The 18,963-nt window shown below is 38.5% G+C and overlaps 1 protein-coding gene across 2 annotated transcripts in view; it reads left to right on the top strand.

The window, feature by feature from the left end:
* The window catches only part of ADAMTS9 (ADAM metallopeptidase with thrombospondin type 1 motif 9), a 168,944-nt gene that overhangs the window by 55,938 nt on the left and 94,043 nt on the right, over window positions 1–18,963 (top strand). For both annotated transcript variants that reach the window (XM_087708823.1, XM_087708822.1), the window contains exons 13-16: window positions 9,840–10,021; window positions 10,933–11,069; window positions 16,846–16,963; window positions 17,230–17,325. In XM_087708823.1, coding sequence (XP_087564949.1) covers window positions 9,840–10,021; window positions 10,933–11,069; window positions 16,846–16,963; window positions 17,230–17,325 — 533 coding nt within the window. The remainder of the gene's footprint in view (window positions 1–9,839; window positions 10,022–10,932; window positions 11,070–16,845; window positions 16,964–17,229; window positions 17,326–18,963) is intronic.

Below are 18,963 nucleotides of genomic sequence, written 5' to 3'. Positions count from 1 at the left end.
TAATTTAACAACCGGTTCTCTGCCCTAATGACCAGCTGGGTAGGCATGGCTCAGTGATCATGTGATTGGGTGGGCGTGGCCAACTCAATGTCATTCATGTCAATGGGCGCTTCGCCTTAGCTGTTACAATGTAATAAGGGTTAACCGGAGAGGTAGTTTCTGTAAGCATGGAAATAAAGATTAGGCTAGAAACAACACCAGAATGTTTCCTTCCTGGCTTCCTTACAGGGTTAGCCCTGTAAAGTGGGGAAAAAAAACAAAATGAGATTTCTTCCAACAACCAGTTCTCGAAACTGCTTAGAAAGATAACAACCGGTTCTCCTGAATAGGTGAAACTGGCAGAATCCCACCATTGGAATAAACTAATGATGGATGAATTGTTGACTTAAAGGTATTGACGTATTCAAGTTTACTGCATATAATACTACATTCAAATAACACATAAAGTCTCTTTCTGACTTGTGGTTAGCAGTCATCTGAAGGGGGGAGGGAAGCTGCTGTGAGTAGGCCATATGCATCAGAAAGTTGCTTGTTTGCATGATGGTTTATGACAGGATTCCTGGCTTCTTAAAAAAAAATGTGGAAATAGCCTGTTAGATGACAAAAGTAATGAGGAAGCTATAACAAATAGTGAACACTCTTCTCTGAAAACCTCAAATGTATCTTGATAATAAAATATGCTTCCTCACAAAATATGCAGGTTTTTCACAGAACAGTAGGGGGTAGCACTCTTTGTGAAGCCCATTCTTTAGAGAGTCTTGCCGGTTGACACTTCTGAATTTAGTTCAGTGCAGTGATACACTTTATTTTAATTTGGAGTGTTTTATTGTGGTTGAGTTTGTTTTTATGCTGTTGCTAATTTACAGTGTTGAATATTTTAGTATGATTTGAAAGAGTGTCATCTGCTTTAGAATTTTATTGAGGGACAGGATATAAATTCTTATAATAGATAGCTAGATTAAAAGATGAATAAATAAGAACACTGTATGAAAGGCATTTTGGTAAAATGGATCAAGATATTACAAATGATTCATGTAAATGGGATATGAAGATGATGAACAGATGGCGCACATGGATACATATAGTATATGACAAACAGATGTCACACATACATACATATAGTGTACATACTGGGGACAACTGTAATCCAGTGTAGTGTTTCAATATGCATTCGATGAAACACATGTTTTATTGCATAGGTTGGTCTATGTATAGGTCTATATTTAGATTGGAAATTGCTCTAAATTGGGACTAAATCTGAAGTGTGTTTATGAAGATTGAACCTCCAAGACCTGATTTCTTTGCCAAAGCTCAACTCTGAATGAATGAAACTGGGACTTAGTCCAGAATTGCTCCAGCAAAGCTATGATTTGCATTGGGGGGGAAACAGTCAAGTCGGATATTTTTCTTAGAGGTACAGCTAGAATGGAAAGTGGGAAATTTATCTCCCCTGCCTGCTGCAGTCTTGATACTACTACTTCTTATTGTGCCATGCACTGCCATTGGATATTGGTGATCATGTTGGCGATCCTATTTTTATCAACAGCAGCACAAAAAAATGCTGCTGAGTTTCATCCAAACCAGTCCCTTAGATTCTGAAGCCATACACATATACTTATTTCAGTTTATTTTATTTTATTTATTTATCTAATGTATATAAATGCATATCTCACAAGCAAGTGACTCTGGGTGGCATACTACAAAATTAAATTTGAACAGAATAGAATACTTTATTTGGCCAAGTGAGATTAGACACACAAGGAATTTGTCTCTGGTTCAGAGGTTCTTGGTACATGCAAAACAACATACTAATCATAATAATGATACCCATGGGAGGAGGTGGTAGAAAAGATGAGAATGATAATAATAATACAGCCATATCACATGGGTAAATGTACTTAGGGATAAGACAGTACTGTGGGAATTAGCTGTTCAGCAGAGTGATGGCTTGATGGGGGTGGGGAACTGTCTCTGTGTCTAGTTGTTTTGGCATGTAAATACCCTGTAGCAGCATCCAAGAAGAGGAGTTGAAACAGTTTATGCCAGGATGTGAGGGGTCTGTAGATATTTTCTCAGCCCGCCTTCTTACCCATGTAATATTTGTTGTTGTTAGTTGCAAAGTTGTGTCAGACCCATCTTGACCCCATGGACAATTTTCCTCCAGGCTTTCCTGTCCTCTACCATCCTCTGGAGTCCATTTAAGCTCATGCTTATTGCTTCTGTGACTCCATCCAGCCACCTCATTCTCTGTCGTCCCTTTCTTCTTTTGCCCTCAATCTTTCCCAGCATTAGAGCCATGCAATATGCAAGGTCCTCAATGGAAGGTGAGCTGGTTGCATATATATTTTTTGGCAGTCCTAACTATCTGTTGAAGTCTGTACCTGTCCTGTTTGGTTGCTGTCCCAAACTGAGCAGTTATCGAAGTTCAAATGACAGATGCAAAAATTCCTCTGTAGAACGGTGCTCCTGGGTTGGAGGAATAAATATTTAAAATCATTATCATTAACAAATATTGAAAACATTTTAATTTAGCATTAACCCTTAACTCATAAAATAATGCTAATGCTCAAGTATTTTTGCAAGTGTTTATAGTTGTAGGCTGTCATCACATCACAAACTCTTTGAAGGCCTTTATGGTCTCCAAAGAATAATATCCTGTAAAGAGTAATCAAATGATATGATTAGGAGTTATCCCATTTTATACTGAGAACTGTAGGCTTAACTTACAACCATAATTGGGACCAGGCGTTCTGTGGCTAATCAGGGCGGTTGTTAAGTGATCTTTAGCCAATTTTACCACATTTTTGCCACAGCTGTTAAGTGAATCGTGCAATTGTCAAGCCTTCCCCTCATTGACTTTGCTTGTGAAAATCGGCTGGGAAGGTCACAAATAGTGATCACATGATCCCAGTATATTGCAAATAAATACATGCCAATTGCCAAGTGCCTGAATTTTGATCATGTGACTATGGGGATGCTTCACTGGTCCTAAGTGTGAATTACTTTTTAATGTTATTGCAACTTTTGAACAGTTGCTAAACAAATGGTTGTAAGTCAAGGACTATCTATAATTGCCTTACTTCTCTGGATTTTTGCCACAATCAATGCAAATCAACATTTTTAAGACAAGAGTATTACAAATCCTCACCTCTATTCAGACTCCACCCCACAAGGGATTACAGGGTCATAAAACAACCAACAACAGAACTGATGCATCGGGTAGGGAAATGGCGGTAGAGTCCTGCAACAGGATAGGGGTTGGACTAGATGACTACAAGGTTCCTTCCAGCTCTTAGGTTCCACATTAAGTTCTTGGTGCCAGGCATGAATAAGCACAGAATTTGCAACGGGAATCCGTTTTTCGGGAACTTACAATGTTCTATCAGCTGCTGTTTTGCTAGGAAAAAAGTTTTATTTGATTTGGGCACAAGTGAATGAATATTCCTCGTTTGTTTAAAAAATCTGCAAATATGAATAATAGTTGGGATGTTATAAATGCTACGGAACAGTGTTTCTCAACCTTAATAACTCTTAGGACAAGTGGACTTCAACTCCCAGAATTCCCCAGCCAGTTGTGCTGACTGGGGAATCCTGGGAATTGAAGTCCACACCACTTAACGCATGCTGACTGAGGAATTCTGGGAACTGAAGTCCATCTGCCTTCAGGGTTTCCAAGGTTGAGAAACACTACTTAGAAGGATGTTGAGTTGCGGATGTTAAACATTTGCAAACAACAACATTATAACACGCACAAATTTGATTTTTTTTGTTTGGTTTTTTTTTATTTGGAGACAATAAATTTTGTTAACTTAAAAAAAAAATCAGGAAAATATTATATAGGACTGCTAAATGTGAGATGCAAACCGGTGGAAGACCATAAGATGCTCGCAAAGAAATGCAGAACTTTTTATTCTTTCCTGCCATTTTGATAGCTGCCGAGATCTTTACAGTTCATGCAATGCAACCCTGCATTAAGCCATCAGAATCCAAAAAAGCAAATGGCTTTTTTTAGTCCTGGTCTAAGAAGCTGTTATGGTTTCTGCAATGTGGGCGAAAAATGCTTTCCTCCAATGAGCAACAATCCTAGCAACACCCAGCTCTGCTATTTTCTTGGTCTGCATTGGAGAATATGGCATACATGGCTTGCTGTGGGGTAAAAAGGGAATTACATAATGTCTGGAGAAAATAAAGCCTTATAAATATTGCTTTAATAATCTGCTTCCATACCATATATAGTAATAGGAACCGGAGTTAGTGTATGATTTGTCATTCTAGAGTATTGACCCACCCAAGCACAAAACATCTCAAGAGAGCAGCTACATAAGGACCATTCCACTGTTTTACTGCTTACATTTTATTGTTTATGGTGGCTCTGAGTAAACCATGATACTTAATATATCAAGGCAAAATTCTTTTAGAGAGTTGTAATCAATTTGCTATGTAAGGAGAATTTTAAAGACTCTTTAGATTATCTTTTCCAAATAGGTCCTTTTAGAACTGTTGGAATAGAATACAGTTATGAGGTGCTTTCTAGTTGGTTCAACCTTCTGGCTGGAGAAGATTTTCCTAGAATATTGACACCTTTTTATGTCTGCAAACCATGGCCATGGTTTTGAGGAGAATACTCTGTTTCCCTGAAAATAAGACCTCCACGGATAATAAGCCCAATCAAGCTTTGAGCGCATGCGCTAAAATAAGCCCTTCCCCAAAATATTGCAACACAGTAGCAGCCATGAGGTGACCATGCTCGCCGCCTCCGGCATCTCAAAAATAATAAGATTTCCCCTAAAATAAGGCTTATTTCGAGGGTCAAAAGAAAATAAGAAATATGGTAAGGATGGCAGTTAATGGTACATTGATGCAGAGAGGCAGAAAGATGTTTGGTAGAGGCAAAAACTATCAGACTCTTTCTCTGTTTTTGTACCAATCTGCCAGATGTTGTGAGAGTTCTATCCAGTTGGTGTTACATGATTGTTAATTCATGGTGGGGGAGGGTTGTTTGCAATCAAGACCAGTTTGTACATTGGGAAATGCATTTATATCGGGGGGAAAGGCTTTAATAAACATGTTAATGATATTGGAACAAAATGTCATTATTTTGTTTCATATTTAAAAGCCTTCAATTTTTTTTTCAAATAATTATTCATTTTTGGGTATGAGATAAAGCATCCATTCCCAAACACAGGTGTTCAAATGAATAATGTTGTTTATAGTGGAAACGTATGCCAAAACTAAGAAAAGGATACAGAAAAGAGTGAATTCATGAAGTTCCAAAAATCCCTACACTTGGCAATATAAAACTAATTTCCAATATACTGTACTACCTTTTTATGTACTGGAAGTGATTCCAGATTTAATATAGGAAACGCATCTAGGCTATCTCAGTAAAACCTAGTGAGTTGTTAGGACTTCACAAATGTTTTAAAATTTCTTTGGACTCACAGTTAAATATATGGTTATGAGAATACAGTGTGAAAGGAATCTACCTTTAAAATAGTTTCTCGTCTTTGCAACTGCAAAGTTACACTTTGCATGCTTGGTTAATTAAAAGGAAGCAACAACAGGATTAGGTGACATTGAATTTCAGATGTACATGCATATGATTATATTGCAAGGCTGCAATGTGGAGATACTTTACCTGGTAATAACCTCTATTGAACACCTGGGAATTGAGTTTTGAAAAATCATGAATAAAGGACTAGGATAAACAGCTTGCTTTCCCCCACCCCTTTCTGTTTTTTTGGGAGTAGATATGACAAACTGGTGGTTCGTCTTTGTCACAGCTTCACGTATCTGCAATCACAATTTGAATGAAGATATGTAACTGATAGAGCAGCTCATTTCTCAATTCCTCAGCATTTTGATCAAGCTGCTACCCCCTTATTCCGATTATTGTTATGATGGGTTCCATTAAAATCTGGAGAGGTAATAATATCTAGAACCTCCAACATATGGCGCATTTACATACATTCTGCTAAAGCCAATATTTTTTACACATATCTTCATTCAGTATATAGATGCTAGAGGCAGGGAATAGTATCAAGATAGAGATCTCCAGCCAAACATTTGATACCCAAATTTTAAGAAAAGACTATAAGAACATTTGATTGACCATTCCTAAAATTAACCACATTAGAACCACAGCCTTATATTGATGACTGTAGAGCTGTTCAATTTTTCAAGACCATAAGATAGGTTAATGATTCATGATGAAACATTAATATGTTTAAAAAGTTGATTTGTAAAGGTCAACTTGCAAGTCATGAAGTCTTCTAGCCTTTTTGAAGTTGGATTAGGTTAAGATCCAGGTTTGCTTGTTTCTAAGAAAAGCAAGATTAAGCCTTAAATTTTCCAAAGTCTTATAACTTTGTCAGAATATTCAGGAGAAAGAAATAGAAAAGAAACCCATTTCAAAGCTATATGTATTAACACATTCATCTCAATTGACAGAAAGTTCTATCATAGCACTCTGACGCTCATAAATGATAGCTTGGAAGAAAAACCTGGCATTGTACAGTTTGTGACAATTTTGTATACATATTTTGTTACCTCTGATGTTAAAAAAAACAATATTCTGGGGAGAATAGTATTCTTTTTAGAAATTATTGTAGGTGGTCTTCAAACCTAGTTTCATGTAAATTAGACAATCCATTATTGATAAATTAAGCAAACCATCATTGTTTACTATAGCCAGATTAAAAAGTGGATGCCATCATAATAAAAAAGCGTCATGTTAAAAGTCTTTACGAGCGATTGTTTATGTGTACAAACCTGGTATGTTTGTTTTAGAAATAGATCCCTTATAATTATGTGATTTGCTCCAGGCATCATTGTCTTTGGGGGAGTGGGAGGGGCAGAATGCAAATAGCAGGGTTTATATACAGTAAATGCATCAAACATCAGGATAGCTGTGCATAACGATCAGGTTTGTGTTGTGATGTCACGGCACGTATGTAATTTTCCATAGTTTTTCCTCTGGATGCTTACATAGATAGGTGTGGAATTATGTTTTGAAATTATGATGGCACTAAATGAATCCATACATAACAGTCCAAACGTTGCAGTTTGGACTGTTACGTGATCAAAATTTGGCTGCTTGGCAGTGGGTCCACCCTTACGATCATGGGAATGCTGCAACATACGATCATGGGAATGCTGCAACATCCCTCCCCCCAAGTGTAGAGCAGGAGTCCTCAGCTGCTTAGGAGACTTCCTACAGGCTAAAAGGTAAAGGTAAAGGTTCCCCTCGTACATATGTGCTAGTCATTCCTGACTCTAGGGGGCATTGCTCATCTTTGTTTCAACGCCGAAGAGCCAGCCCTGTCTGTGGTCATGTGGCTGTTATGACTAAATGCTGAAGGCACACAGAACGCTGTTACCTTCCCACCAAAGGTGGTTCCAATTTTTCTACTTGCATTTTTTACATGCTTTTGAACTGCTACGTTGGCAGAAGCTGGGACAAGTAACGGGAGCTCACTCCATTATGCGGCACTAGGGATTTGAACCACCAACCTTTCTGATTGATAAGTTCAGCGTATTAGCCACTGAGCCACCGCGTCCCTTTAAGTTTCACAGGCTAGAAGGCCTCAAATGATTGAGTAGGCCCAACCATGTGTAGGCTCCCATCTCCCCTCGGTCACTCCCGAAAGGCCTGGACCTTCTCTTTACCCACCATGCCAGAAGGCTTCAGCTGCCTACTCTTAGGTCCAGTTATCTTTCCCTTTCCCTATAGCTGCTGACAGGCATGTCCCATTGATGTGAGGCTTAGCTAGAAAGCTAGCAAAGATATTTTCCTTTGAAAGAGAGAGAGAGAAAGGGAGAGGGAGGGGATGGAGGGGGGGAGAGAGAAGGCCTGCATGCCCCCAGGTCTAGCCAGTTGGCATAGTGGGACAGGGAAAAGACTGGGTCTCTTGAGAGAGAGGGAGAAGGTCCCACATGCTGCTGGGACCTGGCTAGCCAAGTCCTTCTGAGCCCCAGTAGGTTTCTGCTTGCAAGGAGAGAAACAATTTAGAACTGAGGAGAAATTTCCTGACAGTTAGAACAATTAATCAGTGGAACAACTTCCCTCCAGAAGTTGTGAATGCCCCAACACTGGAAGTCTTTAAGAAGATGTTGGATAGCCATTTGCCTGAAATGGTATAGGGTTTCCTGCCTAGGCAGGGGGTTGGACTAGAAGACCTCCAAGATCCCTTCCACTCTGCTATTGTATTTGTATATTTGTATTTGGGTGCTCAACCTCCCAAGACTTCCCACTTAGGCACCCTTAACAACTGCAATGTGGAGAGTTGGGATTGTGGTCATTGAGCAAGGCAGTCATATGGATGTCTCACTTGACAAAAACAATGACATGCAACTAAGTTTCTGCGGTTTCTGTAAAATGAGGTCTCTCTGTATTATTACGTTATTAAGCCTTGAAAAAGAAATGAAATTCATCAGACAGAGCATTGCCCTTGAAATATGTTAATGTTAAGAAACTGAGCTTTCATATTTTCCTGAGTAAATAATTTCTCCGTAAGTGATGAGGAAGATGTGAAGTACAGCATGCAAGTAAAATATCCAGTCAGGGCATGAATGGGATTAGGTTGGATTTATTTATATATTTATTTATATCCTGCCTTTATTATTTTTTGCCAGTAACTCAAGGTGGTGAACTTTCTCCTCCTATTTTCCCCACAACAAACCCAGCGAGGGAGGGAGGGCTAACAGAGAGTCATTAGCCCAAAGTCACCCATTTGGCTTTCATGCCTAAGGCAGTACTAGAACTCCCAGACGCCTGGTTTCTAGACAAGCACCTTCGCAACTACACCAGACTGGCTTTCTTGAATGGCGACATAGTTGATAATTTTCACCTTACCTATTTTCCTAAGTATTGGAAGGCGGCAATAGTAATTCACAATCAGATTCATGCACTTTTTAAATAAAAATTCTACCTGAAAATAAAGGCATAGAAAAGAAATCAGTTTTACCTGTCAAATTAAATATAGGGTATAGCTTCATTGTGTGGCTTTTCATAGGTTTGACAATTCTCTTGCTTTTGAGTCCCAGTCAAATAGGAAGATATTGGATTTTAGCATTTATAGACAGCTAGTCCACATAACTGGGAGATTGCATTTGGTCCCTCTGTGTTATACATGTTGAAACTGAAATCACTTTAATTTCTAAAATGGTTTTTCTTCCTCTCTGAACAGATCATGAAATGTAACCATTTCAGTCCAGTGCTTCCTCAGGTGGAGAATAAGTGTGGTTTACAAATTTTCTCCATTTCCCTTCCTTTTTCTTCCTTTGCACACTTCATCAGCACATCAAAGGCTAAATGCTAATGCTAACCTAATTTCCTTTTACATTTGAATGTGAGATTTAAGCTCCAATTAAAAGGTTTGATTGTAAACATTTATCTCGATGTGCACATTAAAATTGTGATTCTTAGTTCAAATTTAAGAGGACCTTCATTATTTAATAAATACATCTCTTTGCTCACTAAAACTTACTGGACTGATTTAATTACTTCCAAAGATAATAGTTCATTTATCACTTTCCTTTCTTTGATTTCCTTAGTCTTTAGAAATACTTTGAGGGAACTGATTCCTCATTCACAAGAAGTAGCATACTAAGCTATAGCATATATTTCCAGCCTGATAACTTTCCAAGAAAGCTGCCATCTTTGTTTAAAAAAACATAAAAGATAACTTAATTCAGACACAATAAGGTCTTGGTATAATGGAAAGAAAACAAAAGCTGGGAAAAGTATCATGAACTCAAAAATGGAGGGGCTGAATCTGAAAGAATCTGAAAGCTCTTAATGTCATTCATAAACATAATGTTTTTAAATTTTATTTTAGGCCAAAAAATGGTGGAAAATACTGTGTGGGGCGCAGGATGAAGTTTAAATCGTGCAACACTGAACCATGTTCTAAATTAAAGAAAGATTTCCGTGATGAACAATGCGCTGTCTTTGATGGGAAGCATTTTAACATTAACGGTCTACCTCCTAATGTGCGCTGGGTTCCTAAGTATAGTGGAAGTAAGTACATCAATAAGGCAACTGGATGTGGGAAATTGTGAATGATTTATTTGTTTGCTTGTTTATTTATATCCTGCCTTTATCTATATACCACTCACTCATCACAAAATCTCCAGAATGGTAAAGCCTACAAACTTGAAATTTGGCACATATGTTCCTCTTGGCTTCTAGGGACTCACTAAGAAAGGATTTTTTTCAAAATGACCATCACATCATTAGTATTTTGTATACAATAATTAGCACACTCTGATGTTCTACTCCCCCTCCCCACCTGAAAAGAACTCTGTTCCAACTGCCAGTTGCCTCACATTCTGTTACCTCAGTTCATACTGGCAGACATTCCACCCCTTCACTCAGGACTGGTCTGGGGCTCCTTACAGTACTAAATGTCAGAACCTCAACAAAATGTCTACACCTTCCACCTATGAAACTGCTTCCAGACTCAAGCCGGTGGGAGTTATATTCCCTTATGTGTTTCAATCACTGGCCACCATTGAGCCAACTAGAGCCTCCCAGTCCCATCATTGGCTGGCTCCACCCCTCGTTCTCCCTTCCCTCGCCTGGCCTGAGAAGGTAAGGGTGATGGTGGGGAATGGAGAAGCGGCTGGGAGCTGATTATATCTATGTCTTTAAGGACTTTAAAGGTCATCACCTTGAACTGCACCCAGAAGCAGACCGGTAGCCAGTGTAGTTCACAAAGCTGAGCTGCAATATGGGCCATTCTAGGCCCCCCAAAGTCTGCTCTCACTGCTGCTGAAGCTCCCAAATGGATTTCAGGAATAGCCCTATGTAGAGGGCATTGACTCAAAGAAGTACACAACATGAATTCAGGACTATGGACGAGAGAACTTTCTTACCAAAGAAAGTGAAAAGACAAGATAGAAAATAACAGGATTATTTTGCTTTGACAGTTTTAATGAAAGACCGGTGCAAGCTCTTCTGCAGAGTGGCAGGAAATACAGCTTATTATCAGCTCAGGGACAGGGTTATTGATGGCACCCCTTGTGGCCCAGACACAAATGACATCTGTGTACAAGGACTTTGTCGGGTAAATATTACTTTATTTTATTTAACAAGCTAACCATTTTCAAACACAGGTCACGTTTTCCATCCTCTCCTCACATGAACTGATAATTGTGTGACATTTCCTTAATTTAAGCCAGAGCACTATTGTATGTAATTTACACAATAGTTTTTCTGTTTTGCATTACTCCATGTCTAACCACAGCAGTAAAGTTCCAAATTGTACAGAATGTCAAGTATGTCAAGCATAAATAAATGCCATCCTAAAGAGAGATGCTGCTTGGTCCCAATGCATGGCTACGTTAATGCCATGTGTCAGAACTTGGAGGCATCAAAAGCCTGAACTGAACCTACAAAAAAAAAAGGCCAGTCCATTCCTAAATGGATCCGGATTTAGCATTTAAATTCTACTAATTGATTCCTGCTTTAGCAGAATGTATTGCCATTTCTCTGTAGGCAAGAACAGTTCCTATTAATAGTATAGTATTTGTTTTCATGGGGAAAAATTCCATTTCATGTCCAGCAGCTCCAAGTTAACTTAGGCTTGAATTTTGAAGAACTGCTATCAGTTTTATTTATTTTATTAAATTGTTGTCCTGCCGTTAATACCATATAGTTAACTCAAAGAAATGAACATACATAAACACCTACCTCCTTTTTTCTCCCCAACAACAATCCCGTGAAGTGGGCTGGGCTGAGATAAAATGATTGGCCCAAAGTCATCCAGCCAGCTTTTCATGCCTAAAGTGAAACTAGAATTCACAGACTCCTAGTTTCTAGGCCAGCACCTTAACCACTTCATCAGGAGTGTCAAACTCCCGGCCTGCGGGCCAAATGCATCAGTGCTGGCCATGCCCATCCCCATTTTAGCAAAGGGGGAAAAGTTGTGATACATCAAGTTGTGATGTAAGTTTGAGACCCCTGCACTACACCAATCTGCCTCTCTTTAGTTCAGCTGAGCTTAAAATAGGCTTTTTCGATCCCGGTAGCCATATATCCCAGACTGAATTAGTAGCCACACTACATCTTCTCACTCTTGCAAATGCAAGCTGATGCAAATTTTCTATTCCTTTTTCCTCTAGTTCACCAAATACTTACACTTGGGGATTTACATAGCTTTTTTGACCCAGGCTTTGCCAAAAAGCATGAGGCAGAGTCCTGCTCCCGACAAAACCCCTTTTATTAAACGAATTTGAATCCCTCTCATTCACATTCCACAAGGCCTGCAAACAGTTTTCAAAGGAATATTTATGAGACAGGATCTGACATCACAAGAGTACGACGTGCGATCTCGGAGCTCCGAGATCGCAGTCTATACTTTTGCCGCTGGACGTTCCTTTTGGACCTAAACCATCCTGAAGAGACGGTGACAGGGAAGAGTACGTCTTGCTGATCTCAGGGACATCGCAAAGTCCCTGATTGATCCAAGAGAATCTCTTCTTGCCAACGAAAGAAGTGCAGCCAAAAGCTGCTGAAGTTGGGACAGCTTTACAACAGGAGGAAAGCGGAAAGAGAAAGTGTGTCCATCTGGTGAGGAAATTTTATTGTTATAAAAGAGACTGCCCCCCCTCCAAAATCAAAACTAAATTAAGCTTGCAAAGAAAAGAAAATAAGTGGCGAAATTAAGTTATATTGGACAGTGTGTTATCCTTTTTTTTCATTTTCTCTTATAGATGGAAGTTTTGCAAATATTTCCTACTTTTTAAAGTGAAAGTATTGGTTTTTCTTCTTCTATTTCTTTTTTTTATCTATGGATTAAACCTTTTTCTTTATTTTTATAATATTGGTTTGGATGGGTTTTTTCTCTTTATTTTGCTCCATTTAAGAATTTTGTTTCTTTTAAGCCTGGAATATAAAGAAGATATAAAAGGAATATAAAGAGGGTAGTAACATCAGAGGGAAAAGAAGTTATACTGCCACTTGGAGGTTGGAGGTTGAGTCCTGGAAATATTGCTTTCTCTTTTTTCTCTTTGATCATTTTGACTTTGCACTTCAAAGGCTTCAGCTTGTTTACAGAAGAAATAAGGAGAAGAGCATGGGTTGTTTATACAGGTGCTCTTTGGATGCTTCTTTGGCAGCTGGAGAGAAGTGAAACCTTGTTTTGAAACTAGAGTGGCAGTGTTTACTAGTTGGAAGAATGGCACAACACCAAAAAGAAACCGTAACATTATAACAGATTATGTTTGAAATTCAAAAATTATTAGAAACAACAGAGAAAATTGAGAAGAGATTGGAAAATATAGATTATAATGCAGTAAAATTCAATGAAAAAATTGAAGATATCCAGCAAATGGAAAAAGTGGAGGTTAGAGTCCTAAAGACCCAAGGGAAAAATGAACAAAGAGGCAAGATAATTGTGGATACTGACAGTGAACTGTAGTTGGAGATGGAAAGAGTGGAACATGGAAAGGGAAGATAGATGGAAAGGAGCTCTATCCCAGATTTCAAGGTATAAAAGAAGAAAAAAGAGAAGAATTGATGGATTCAAGGAGAGAAACTTTGACAAAAGCACTACTAATAACCAAAGATAAGCTGATTAAAGAAGCTGATGGAGGGTCTCGAGATTTTACAAGATATGTAAAAAACAACAAGTTGCGAAAAGAAGTCCACACAAATTTGATTAAGGAAATAACCAGAAGACTAATTCCACAAATGGCAAAAGACATAAGACTGCACTATTACTGGAAAGACACAGGTTGAGATATGAAAACTAATAACAAAATATTAGTCAAATTTATTTAAAATTAGAGCATTATATTAAAAATGAAGTGATAATGAATATAATTAGATAAATTGATAATGATAACAATGTACATATATGTATTGGTTTGATAAGAGGAAATTTGGTATAAATTCTAAATGGTGATCATGAAAGGAAGTTTAGAAACTCTGTTATATATGAAAGCTTATAATAATAATAAAAAAGAGTAAGTCAAATTTAGTTAAACTAAGACAAAAAAAATGAAATGATGACAGATATTGTTAAATAAATGATTGATAATGATAATGTAATATTTGTATTGACATGATAAAAGGGAAATTGGATATAAATTGTAAACTGATTACGAAAGGAGGTCTAGAAACTTTGTTATTAAACATTAATTTTTATTTAGAAAGTGTTATAAAGATGTAATGTTGCTGGATGATATTGAAAATAGATAACGGAATGCCATCATGTTGTTTTGCTTTAAATTTTAGAATATTTTATATAAAGGGGCATAAAAACAATTATAATCATATGAAGATTGAGATATGATGATAGTAATAAATAAATATATATATATATATATATATATATATATATATATATATATATATATATATATATATATATAATATATATATATATATATATATATATATATATATATATATATATATAAATATATATATATATATATATATATATATATATATATATATATATATATATATATATATATATATATATATATATATATATATATATATATATATATATATATATATATATATATATATATATATATATATATATAGCTATGAATTGTAGGTTATGACTGTGGAAGGGATGAATGAAAGCTCTTTGTAACCAATTGACACACTCTTTACAATTTGTAATGGAAGATATTTTTGTGGTGTTTGTTGTGTTTTGTCTGTTTGTGTTTATTCAAAAATAAAAAATTATTTTAAAAAGGAATATTTATGAACACAGACCTTATCTATCTTGGAAAGCTGCCATGTAAATGTTTTCCAAACGAGGTACTGTGCAAGGAAAGAGTGGGCATAGAGTCTCAGATTCACGGACAGATCTTCACACTCCTGAAACTAATCTAATGAGAAATGAACAAATTGTTTCCTGCAAAAGCCCACTCCCCTTTCACTCCTCTTTTATTTCCCATGGGAGGGGCCAATCACCTTCCACCTGTGACTTTACTCCCAAGTCTACCCTGATTTCTGAGTTGTTCTTTTCTTCTGGCAGCTCTGCACATGCGCACACTAGGAAAGGCTCCAGGTGTTCCTCTGCCTCACTGCTGTCTAGCTTCGTAGGCATTCATCACTGTCAGACGGCCTCGGCCCCATCTCTGCCTCTGATGCAGAGCCCTCATCCGAGCCTTCCCCAGCCTCCAGGACTGGCCCATGTTCCTCCTCAACCTCCTCACTGTCTGACTCTGCTGTCAGCTCAGCTGGCGGGCCACAACAATAGCAATGGAGGCAAAAATAACTCCTTCCCCATCCCAGGAAGCAGAGTTAAGAGACTGAAATCTCCTTCACTGCATGCTGAGATTATTTTTACACCTGTCTTTTCCTGCAGGTCTTTAAGAAGAGATTGTATATAGTAGAGGGTGCCTGAGTAGAGGGTTGGACTAGAAGATCTCCAAGGTCCCTTCCAACCCTGTTGTTCTGTTATCTCGGGACCAGTCTTGGCATGAAATTTAAATGGAGAAGGTTGGATCTGAGGAGAGCCCTGCTCCCCACACCATCTTCCCCATTTCATTTGCTTTCCTGACTATCATCCAAAGAGCCTGTTAGTGAGCTATTGAGGGACAATTAAGTTTGAAGAGACGAGATGTGAGTAGAATATCATTTTCCAAATTTCCATCAGACCTCCACTAACTTAGGAGCATCATTGAACCAGGAAGACAGCATGCCAGGATAATTCCTTGTGTGTCATCGTCCTTCACAAAGCAGCAGCTGCAGCAGCAAGAAACACGGATGGGAACCAGAAAGCCCATATTGATCTGTACGGGAGTCCTCTGAGTGTTGCGTGTGCACCGCTTGTTCCACATGCAATACAGATTGTACTGAACTAAATGGGCTAATTGTCTGATTCAAGTATAAATCAGCTCTATTCTCTATTGCCCGTAAATCCTCTTTTGTTTGAAAATGATTGAAAAGCAATGGAGAGGCTAAAAAGAAAAAGTACTTTATAAGTATCCTGGGCTTTTCTGTTGTTTCCTCTGTTTAGCTGTAGTGTCAGAATTGAAACAGCCATGTTGTTGTTTTTTTCTTTCTAGAGAGACTTACAGGATTGGCTTACATACACGTATTTACGAGAACTGTTTAGGTGCCAGGTTTCCCATAAAATGATATAATTTAATTGGGACAGATATAAAAGAGTCCTGCCGTGCGCTGTAAGAAGTTTGTAAATGGGAGCCATTTCCTTCCCCGAATGTCTGAAGAACTCTGAAAATGCGGTGCAAGAATTACTGTATTGTAAATGAGAATAGGTTGTGCTCTTGAGAAGCTGGTTTTAAGCATCTCAGATCACATCCTTGTAAGTTTCTACTTTAAACGGGAAAATTATTATTATTAGAAATCTCACTCTCTTTGAGTTGCAGAAGACCTACGTAGTTGAGATTGGCATTATTGTGGACAAGTGAATATAGGTAATTGGAGCAATTGTAGTCATTTTGTTGGGATCACAATTGCATCACAGTTTAGTTGAAAGCTTCATAAGCCCAGTGCTTAATAACCCAGGCTCATCTGTTGTTGTTACAACTGCTACCCATTTCCACAAGGCATAATAAACTTTGCGTAATGTTCTCCGTAGCTCCAGGACCTCACCTGCCTATCCTGTCTCACTTATCTCCCAGCATGCTAGATCGTTTTGCACTTCACGTGCCTTGAAGCATGCTTACTTTTTCATGTCCTAAAAGGAGGATGGTTATGATTATTATAGCATAACAGGATATGGGGGAAAATAAAGAATGAATGTGCTGTCAGAGGCCATTGCTGGTAGTATGGTTTTCATTTGCAACCCTGTAAATTCTTATTTTCATATTTGTCCAATTTCATTCTGAACTTTTCTTTCTCTAAAGCAAGCTGGATGTGATCATGTGCTCAATTCCAAAGCCAGAAGGGATAAATGTGGTGTGTGTGGTGGCGATAATTCATCATGCAAAACCATTGCAGGGACATTCAATACGGTGCACTATGGTAAGAAGAGAAAAGCTGTTTGCTAGCAAACTTAACCATCTGTGACATGTTTTGAAAAAACCAGTCCTATGATAAAGAAGATTTTGCTTTCGCTTTTTTCATACTTTTGAGCCGCTTGCTAATTTGTTGATAACATGAAAGCATCAACTTGGTTACTGTGATGCCAAATCGTAGCACGTTTTTTCTTTTTGTCGTTATTATTATTTAAAAAAAATACCGAGGCTGCACGTGAATAATAAGCTTGACTTTCTGACTTGTCTTCTCAGGTTATAACACTGTGATACGCATTCCAGCCGGTGCTACAAATATCGACGTACGGCAGCATAGTTACTCAGGGAAACCAGAAGATGATAATTACCTTGGTAAGAAGTGACTTCAGCAACTGCAAATTAATGTTATTCCCTTCCAAAAAAAAAATGCTCTTGTCATACTGTCATATAACTGTTTGGTTCAAAAAAGACAGAACGATCCCATAGGCAGTCAACCGAAATTGAATCTGCAATTTCAGTCATAAGCTGTGATGGTTGTAAAGTAGGTCACCATGTCACTGAGCCTGATTTTAGGATCTTTTTTGCAGCAATTGTAAAACAAATAGTGTGGTGGTTAAGCAAACTTCGTGGTCATTAAACAAACCTGTTGTTCACTATGGGGCAATTTTTTGGGCATAAACTGGAAGCAAACACTGTTTTCTGGCAAAAAATGTCATAAATCACAGTCATGTGACCATGGGATGCTGCAAATGGCGGTAAATGTGTACCAGTTGCCAAACACCCAAAATGCAGTGATGCATGGGGTATGTGTGGCTAGAAGTCATAAGAATCCAAATGTAACTTTGAATAGTTATTAAGTGATTGGTTATAAGTCAAAGACTACTTGGGTTGGGCCTTCTGTATCATTTTAGTCTTAGGCTCATATGTACATTTTTTTTTAACAAACCTGGCCATTTAGTCAAGTGTTAATAGTACCATAACTGGCCACATCAATAGCAATAGCAGTAGACTTATATACCGCTTCATAGGGCTTTCAGCCCTCTCTAAGCGGTTTACAGAGAGTCAGCATATTGCCCCCAACAATCTGGGTCCTCATTTTACCCACCTCGGAAGGATGGAAGGCTGAGTCAACCCTGAGCCGGTGAGATTTGAACCGCTGAACTGCTGATCTAGCAGTAGCCTGCAATGCTGCATTTAACCACTGCGCCACCTCGGCATCACCCTCCCTATTCAGATGGGTGGGAAAAAAATTAGACATTTTTATTGATATTATCACTTCATGTGAAGGATAAAGGCTAAATCTCATATACATGGGGCATTTTATTGGGTAGAATTAACCCACTTCTATCTATTGTATGTACTATGGTCCAGATGCCAAGGTCTATATGCTTTCCTTTTCCTGCATTTTAAAAAAAACTCAACGCTTTAGAGCAGGGGTGTCACATGGAAGGCCTGCAGGCCGAATCCGGCCCACTGGGTGCTTAGATCTGGCCCACCGGGCTGCCCTGGAAACAGTGAAGGACCAGCCTGCAATGTCTCTGCCAGTGAAAATGGAGCTCGGGAGGACCGCATGCATCCACCCCAAGCTCTGTTTTTGCTGGCAGGGGGTTGCAGGAAGCCATCCCAGTTGAAAATGGAGCTCATGAGGGCCGTGTATGGCCTGCCAGAGCTCCAGTTTCACTGGCAGAGGGTTGCAGGAGGCCATCCCAGCCAAAAACAGAGCACAGCAGCCCGTTTTCACTGGCAGAGCACTCAGGGTACCACAGGCGCCCTGACATGAATGATATCAAGCTGGCCGTGCCTCCTGGCCATGTTCCCCCCCCCCCCGAGATTCATTGATGTGGCCCTCAATGAAATGGAGTTTGACACCTCTGCTTTAGAGTGAATGTTGTTGTATTGTTCTCTATTTTGGGTTTGAAATGTACTTCAGCTTTCTTTCAAAATCTGGAACAGAGCAAATGTGCCTCAATTGAAATGTCTATAGAAGCTTTCAATACAGTGTATTTACAT

The sequence above is a fragment of the Thamnophis sirtalis genome, unplaced genomic scaffold (assembly GCF_051295495.1).
Source record: "Thamnophis sirtalis isolate CommonGarterSnake01/CBP01778 unplaced genomic scaffold, rThaSir2_p1.2 scaffold_3, whole genome shotgun sequence".
NCBI lineage: Eukaryota > Metazoa > Chordata > Lepidosauria > Squamata > Natricidae > Thamnophis > Thamnophis sirtalis.
This window is presented reverse-complemented; position numbering and strand designations above follow the sequence as displayed.